The 7978-nt window shown below is 35.7% G+C and overlaps 2 protein-coding genes across 2 annotated transcripts; one reads left to right on the forward strand and one right to left on the reverse strand.

Annotated features, from left to right (window-relative positions):
* Window positions 1-2579, reverse strand: Tsp_10310 (hypothetical protein). The gene is made up of 5 exons (XM_003372505.1): window positions 2108-2579; window positions 1950-2030; window positions 1206-1852; window positions 1078-1107; window positions 1-957 (listed from the first exon to the last, which is right to left on the reverse strand). The coding sequence occupies exons 1-5, from the start codon at window positions 2577-2579 to the stop codon at window positions 1-3; spliced, it is 2187 nt and encodes a 728-aa protein (XP_003372553.1).
* Window positions 2580-6203: 3624 nt separating this feature from the next.
* Window positions 6204-7842, forward strand: Tsp_10311 (hypothetical protein). Its single transcript, XM_003372506.1, has 4 exons — window positions 6204-6211; window positions 6522-6822; window positions 7279-7406; window positions 7701-7842. The coding sequence occupies exons 1-4, from the start codon at window positions 6204-6206 to the stop codon at window positions 7840-7842; spliced, it is 579 nt and encodes a 192-aa protein (XP_003372554.1).
* Window positions 7843-7978: the final 136 nt, after the last annotated feature.

Here is a 7978-nt window from a genome sequence, read left to right on the forward strand (position 1 = left end):
TCAATTTGTTTCACAGATGAGCTTCTCAGCGTAAAGTAAATATTTTGGAGAGGCGTTTAAGAGAAAGAGAAGACAATAATGATCATAGACGTTGATTTCGTACAGGGGATTAAGTAACTTTTTAACAAGATGACAAAGAAGTCGCGTTCTTTCAGACTGGATCCATTCATTCGCTTGTTCCTCGCAAAGCAGCGGCTTGAGAGATTTTTCAGGCAACACCCAAACAATGTACTGCATGAGACAAAGAGCTCGAGTCAAAGAATCGGCTTTCTCTTCAATCAATACGTGCGCAGCTTTCAAAATTGCATGATCAATGACGCAATTTAAATTTTTTCTTTTTTCATCCGCATCTTCGCATGTCATTCCGCTGACGGTTCTGATGACTGCAAGAAGAATCCTAGACGCAACTTTGCAAAGGGAACACTTTTCCACTTGCCAATCTTTGAACAATCGTTCTTCAATTGAAACAAAATCCCATTCTAATATTAATCGAGGCTTGTCTTCAGAATCAATTTTCAGCAAAACCAATTCTTCAATTTCTTTTGTAGCGTATTCAACACCGATGGATTGCAAATATTTGAAAACGGTAATCAGCTGAGTCATCAGAAAGCAAATTTCCCTTTTAAATTTACACAGAAAAGTCAAATCTTTGCTTTCTTGCTTCACAATCGTATCCAGTTGATTTTTCACAGCCGCACTCAGAGAACAAACTGACGATTTGGGCAAAATGTATACAGTGCAAGGAATTCTCATGTTTTGTACACTTTCTTCATTTTCATCTACTTCTTCATCATCATCATTATCTTCTTCTTCTTCTTCTTCATAATTTCGATCCCCTTGATTGAGATTCAACAAAAGTCGACATTCAATATCTTCCGCAATTTGAAACACATATGGCAGCGTAAATGGCAGTCTTCTGGTTTTCGGTATTGGATTTTTATGTGTCAGTGCTACAATCTAAAATACGCAAAGAAAAAAAAATAAAATTATTCAAATAATATAAATTGTGTAGAATAAATTATACAAAAAAAAAACTAAAAAAGTAGAGAAAGAGATCTTCATTTCATATAAACTTACCATCACTGTCACATCCACATCTTCAGAAGCCTAAAATACATTAACAAATAGAAAGACAGATATATGAAATCATGTAAGTGCTAAAAAAGATTAATTTTTAATTATATAATTTTGTTCATTTGACTTACCCCAATTTGAATGCTAGCTTCGTAATAAGTGGCAATTCTAGAGACAAGCGATGGCTGTTCACTTTTGATGCAAATGTTATCCCACGTGATTTTGCTGTTGGCTCCACATCGACCATGGCGCCGCCACCATAAATTCGCCCGCTTCGGTACATTTTGACAAATATAGCCAATTGTCGACTGGCACATCATTGAATTTTCAACGCTTGGGGTTTGCATAATTTCTGTAATTATCGACGAAGAAGCACCACTGTCGCAGGCCGTTGCCCTTTTCGAGACGGGTCCAACGACGTTTGCAGAAAAAGACAAATTCAACGGACTGCTGCTACTGCTGTTGACACGGTGCTGTTGGTTGGAATAATTCATGGACAATGCTCGACTGCAAAGTGGAAATCGAGAATTGCAAAGCTGTGATTTGTCAATTGCTGTTTCTGTCCTTTTGAAATTCGATGCCAATCTACCGTATCCGTTGGAAGCTCGTCGCCGGTTGGCATTGTTCCAAGCTGTTGTCGATTGTTGATCATCGACCGTTTTGAACAAAGAATTGTTGTCAAATTGGTCACCGCCCACATGGGTCGACGATTGGTTCAAAAATGTCGCTTCACTGTGCGTTGATAAACTTATTGCTTTCAAGCTAATTGGCTTCTCTTCTAATGGAACAAAATAAAGAAATCAGAATTTATTATTATTCTTTTTTTCAAAATAAAAGCTTTCAATGTTTTAAAATATAAACAATAGAATAATTACTCGTTGGAATTCTGCAAGTAGTAATTGTTTGATGACCATCAGTTGGATTTTTTTGCTTGAATCTACTTCTTGTGTTACAGTCTAAAAGAACAAAAGTTGAACGGTAAAACAAAGAAAAGTGAGACAAATTTTATGAATAAAATTAGCATAACAAATACCAGCAGTGTGCAGTGTGGATGATGGAAGTTTGCCGAGCGAATGAAATTGCCAATGAGTTTTGATGTCCGCGTTGGTGGACAATTTGAAAAGCCGCCGAATGCTGTGAATAAGACCGCCGTTTGGTTTCGGTGTCAAATTGCAACTTTTGCTTATTCGCTGCTGCTGCTGTTGCTGTTGCTGCTCTTTCTGGGGCTGGTGGTGCTGATGAAGGTGGTGATAATGTTGGTGTTGCTTGTCTGTGAAATCGAATCCTGACCGGCAAGATTGGCAGTCAAGAACACGCGGAAGTGTACAAGTTGGAATTGAAGTACTTTCTTCGAAGCCGTTCAACGTCGCATCACTGTCCGAATTGATTTCCGTTGTGGACGAGCAGCGGTTTGTCAACGAGGAAGTCAAGGATGTTTCCCTGACACTAGACCAAGAGGCATTTTTGAAATCCATGGTCTGGCCGTTCGACCCTGCGGTCGACATTGGTCCGTGGACAATTTGTACAAAATATTATCCGCCTTCTGTTCTTCTACTTCTAAGAGCAGACGTTAAATTCGACTCGCATGCGTGCTAGCTTAATTTGAAAGCTTGCTGCGTTGGGTTTGAGGTGTATGTGTATGTGTTTTGAATTTTACACTTGGAAAAGCCGCCTGACGCCCAAGCAACGCGCCGTGCCATCACAATCGCTGGGTCGATCAGTGGTCGTCAGAGAGGTGGCGTGAAGCAAAGATTCAAGCGGCACCTAACGTTGTAAAGATTCAGGAGGAGTAATGGAAAGAAATCTCAATCACTACCATCACGTGACAGCTTCTCCGCTCCGCGCAACTTTCAAGCTTCTGCAAGCCGTCAACTACACACTAATAATCAGCCAGTTTGGACTGACGTCGACGCTTCCCCATAAATTGCATATTCCAGCCGTGACAGCTGACTACAAATATTTTGGTATTTCCTGAGCAAGATGATAATATTTCAAAACATATTTTCAAGTAAAAATTCAAAAAAATATATTACTAAAACTTCATCGATTTTTCTTCCTTCCATTTAGAATAAAAAATAAAATATTCATTACACACATATATTCATATATGCATTCATGTTTATCATCAATTCATTTTAATCAACCACATGAAAAGCAATGATTATGCTAACATTAAAAAAATTTGCAATATGCACTTCTATACGAATACAAATTTTTAAAAACTAAAATTTGAACAAAAAAAAAGATAAATGTCGAAGATAATTTAACTGAAATTTATTATAATAAATGACAATTCTGTCAATAGTAGAAAGAAAAATGTGCCAACTTTAAAAATAACCTGCTTGAAATAAAATTTAAATTATCACTCGAAGTGTACACTGAAAGTTAACTGAGCATTTTTGTTAGTCAAAAAAAAAATAATCAGTAAAAATAGATGCACGTTGAGTGATTGAAGATAAAAATAGTTTCCATCACCTTTTTTCACTTAATAATACGGTAATCGATGATATTTCAAAACTAATTGCCTTTCAAATGTAATTTTAATACAAGTGTAGCATTTTACACTTTCACTAACATAAAAAACAACTCGAATATTTTGAAAGCAGTTGCTTTTAAAAATTCAAACTATGACACAGGAAAAATAAGAGAAATTGCTTGTTTACTATAGTTTTGAAGTTTCGAGAGAACATTTCACGGTTTGCGCATTTACTTCATTCAACGCAAATTTCATTTATCACTACTCGAATTACACATTTTCAACAATTCAAATAATTTTGATTAATAAATGACGAACATACTATCAACTATGAATTGATGACTTCGATGTTAAATAAATGTTACATAATTAAACGCTTATTACATCACTTGTCTGTCTACTCATTGAAAAAGTTGCACATAATGAAATGTAAATAACGCATTTCAAGGAAGATTCGTTTCTAATTAGATTTTCATATCAACATCGCGCATGAAGCTTTTTGCTGATATTTCAAATACAAAGAAAGTTTTCTTTAATATAAACAACTATACTTTAATAACTAAACTAAACTAATTTATTTAAATTTAAAAACACAAGTACCTGGCATGAGTGAAAAGTGTTCGATGTGTAAATCATAAAAGTTTTCACTTTTCAGTCAGTATATGATCGTCAGAATTGAAAATGATAACACAATATAATAGCCATTGAATTAAAAAAAATTTTCAAAATAAGCACGCTAACACAAAGGCAAATTTTCTTACTTGAAGCTTTGCAGTAAATCGCATATCGTTGCCGCATATGACTAAAAGATAGATTGAATTTGTCTCCATTTAAACGATGGACTATCTATCAGACATCGAACACGAAATCTGAGAAAAATAACAATCTAAGAAAATTTCCTTACAAATCTCACTGCAACAGTATTGCAAAATGAAGCAAAATCAACATTAATGATATTGTATATTTTCATATTGGTGCATGAAGCTTAGCAATAAAAACTATTGCATTTGTTATCAAAAGCGTTCAACAAATGCACATATTATTTTGACATTAAAATAAAATATTCGACGAAGATAAAGTAAAAAAAATGGAAATTTACAAGAAGCAACTGTTTTCAACAATGACAATGTGCAAAATTACATTGCAAGTAATGATGCTTAGGAATTATTTAACTAATGGAAGTTTTTAAAAGAAAACAAACTCACACAGAAAATATTACGATTAGCTGTATGAAAAACTCTTTTTAAATCAATGAAGTTTGAAGCATTGCAGTGATTAAACTTGAAAAATGTAGCTCGGCATACACTGCAAGCAAAAAATTGAAATTAATGATCATGTTCAATGCGACAGCCCGCGAAGAACACAGTTTTACCGGAGTTCACAACTCTATCTCATTGGACGTTTATTTCGTTGGTTTTCCGATTAATTGTCTATTAGTTAAAAGTTTTCCATTGTGATAAGCTGCAATTCTATACGCTTGATTCGTCTAAATCAGGGATAGGCAAATTTTTTTATACCATAGACCCCGTATGGATTCCTTGATACTTCATCAACTCCCAAATTCGTAAAATGAATATTATTAATAATAAATTTCCTTATTATAAGGTATCCTTTAACCTTATCACCTTTACTGATTCTCCACCAAATTCAATTCACCTTCACGTTTAATCATCCATTTTCAATTTGCATATCTGTTCCTATAATAGTTGTATTCATGAGAATAATAATGTTAATAGCTTCACGATGAAGCTAAAAAAGAGATGATAATTTTCTATTTAACTACTTGGCGTCGTTAATGAGAAGAATCAGTCTCAAGAGTAGCAGCAAAGGCATTGTTGATACTTAGTTCGAGATTGATAAGTTTTAGGCGAAAATCACGCACTTCCACGTTCAATCTGTTCCTCTGCTTTCTCACGTTTTTACGCTGTCCCTTGATAATTCAGAAAATTATAAATTATAGTTGGAAAATAATTCTCCACGAAACAAATCCCTCAAATGGGATTTCAAAGTTCATATTTGATCCCAGAGATTATCAACCCAAAATCGACCCCTAAATCTTTATCGACCCCAAAGATCAATGGTTCATACAGTTAAGTGCACGGAACCCCAGGGATCAGTGGAGGCACTGCTAGTGGACCAGGGAGACATTTTCAGATGTCCATTCCTTCATTCTATTTAACTGAAATCCAAACTGCTAAGAACGGTCTGACATAACGCGCCGTCTATGCTTCATTTACAAATACAGTTCATTCTATCCAATACACCAACGACTGTGGTTCCAAGTCCCATTACCGTACCACCTACTCTTATAGCATATCAAATGAAATGCAACGATTCCACGTAAACGCAACGCTTACCGAGGGGATCCATAGTTGAGGAAAAACTGCCTCAGATAGTCCCACTGAAATTAAATGATCGACACAACAAGTTCCGCAACGCCTGGTCGAAATATTTCGTTTTACAACATTCCTAACTTCAGTAATAGAAAATTTGTCATTTACATACTGCATTCAATATATAGCTATCAGCATTTACAAAGTTCAATTAATAGCATAAATAAAATTGACCAGTACTTGTATTAAATTCTATGCTTATAAATGAAAACCAATTTTCATTATTCCTTATTTCATTCCGTTCAAATAACTCACAGCAAATGCAACAGTAAGAACTCACCAAAAACAACACAAAAAACGATGAACAAACCGTTATTTCTATTCTTCATTATTCAATAAAAACAACAACAACAATAAACAACATATATCAGTGAACAATAACAGCAAAGAAGAATCGACAGGAAATGAAGAAAACGAATAACTCAAATATATAAATCCAAAACTTGGGAGGCTATGTTTAATCAAGCTGTCATTATGTACAAGGAAGCTTCCTGAAACAGCTCCATTGTACCCATACAGCTGAAATATTCACCACAACATTAAATCACATGATGTTTATAATCAAAAAAGCTGTTCAGTATATTGAAAGAATTTCTGCCAGAGTTTCGGTACATTGAAGACCGTACACGACTGAAACCCGGGAACTCGACAGAAGCAGAGGAGTCGGTGGATGAGGTGGAGATTTCATCATTGTACCCCGCTATCGTTGACATGTTGTATTGGAAGTGGCGTTTCTTCAAAATTGCTCATTTTCCACTTGGAATGCCAGGTGCTCATCTACAGCACAGCTCTTTGCGTGATCTTTCGGATAAATTCGAAGTATCACTCTGTTGTTCCGTCCACGGAACAACAATACATTCTTCTATGACTTGCACAAAAGTAATCCAATAGCTGATAACACGGAACACACCGGATACGCTGTTAAATTGGCTGTATCGCGGATCCGGCGGAGATATGATGATCATACATCGTTGGAACTGTCGTCATTTCTGAGCAGTTTCTCTTCTTTCAAACTGCTGTGATCATCAGGCTGCGTTCTCCGTGCAGACATTCATTCATGTGATTCATCTGATGCATCACAGTTGTCACGTTCACACCTATCCATATTACGGCCTTCAATTCTTCTTTATAAAATTGCCTTCATCATACACCTTTGGAATTGTCGTCATTTCTGTTGTGCGTCTTCTCGTTACCCGATTTCTCGCTTGTATATGCTGAGCAGTTATTCTGATGATCTTTATGACGGATGACGGTTATCACTACCAAATGTGTCCATATTACGTCATTGAAGCGTTGTTTATCATATTCCGAAACAAATTAATTCTTCATATATAGGATAATATGCTGTACATTAAGCATATTCTTTTTCAAGTCACCAATATTTCTTCTGTACAACGGCCAGCTCCATTCCGTAGGCTATGCTTTCATGCATTAATTAATGCAGTCCGGGAGAACAGTGATTTGTCAGTGCTTACATTCGACCGAGTAAAAATTTCATTTACTCAGCAATAAAATGCACAAGCAACAGCGCCGACAAAAGCAAAGAATACGCCACGACAACACGACATTCCGCAATCTCGCCAGCGACCTTCTCTAAAAATATATATCCTCATACGGTAGATTATTGATACTCAGGTTGTTGAAATTGATAAGACTGTTACAATATGATTGTCCAACGACGAAGGGTCGGCTATATAGTGGTTTTCATTATTCAGATTTAAATTTAATATCTTCTCCAAAATTCACTTTTATTTTAGTGCGGACCCTTACGGTACATTGCATAAACAAGAGATGAACCATCTCCACGGTATGTTACAAGGTCCAATTCAGACACATCTGCCACAGCGAGAATACCAAATAGAACAGGGCAAAGAAAATTTTCATTTGTTAGAGACTTAAATACTGTTCAAGTAAATGCCAAGTAAACAAATTTTTCTGCTCGTCAGAACAAAGTATCTGTTTGCTGGGAATGTTTCAAGTTTTATGAATTGTGATTTGCATGTCAAAAATATCGCGTTTCCATCGCATCGCATGA

The sequence above is a fragment of the Trichinella spiralis genome (assembly GCF_000181795.1).
Source record: "Trichinella spiralis strain ISS 195 chromosome Unknown Scfld9, whole genome shotgun sequence".
Taxonomy (NCBI): Eukaryota; Metazoa; Nematoda; class Enoplea; order Trichinellida; family Trichinellidae; genus Trichinella; species Trichinella spiralis.

Coding starts and splice junctions, on each gene's coding strand:
- Tsp_10310 (XM_003372505.1), bottom strand. CDS start 2,579: ATGTCGACCGCAGGGTCGAACGGCCAGACCATGGATTTCAAAAATGCC. Junction 1,108..1,205: donor AAGCTAGCATTCAAATTGGG/GTAAGTCAAATG, acceptor AATGTATTTTAG/GCTTCTGAAGATGTGGATGT. Junction 958..1,077: donor ATGTGGATGTGACAGTGATG/GTAAGTTTATAT, acceptor TGCGTATTTTAG/ATTGTAGCACTGACACATAA.
- Tsp_10311 (XM_003372506.1), top strand. Junction 6,823..7,278: donor CTTCTATGACTTGCACAAAA/GTAATCCAATAG, acceptor CTTCATATATAG/GATAATATGCTGTACATTAA. Junction 7,407..7,700: donor GTCCGGGAGAACAGTGATTT/GTCAGTGCTTAC, acceptor CTTTTATTTTAG/TGCGGACCCTTACGGTACAT.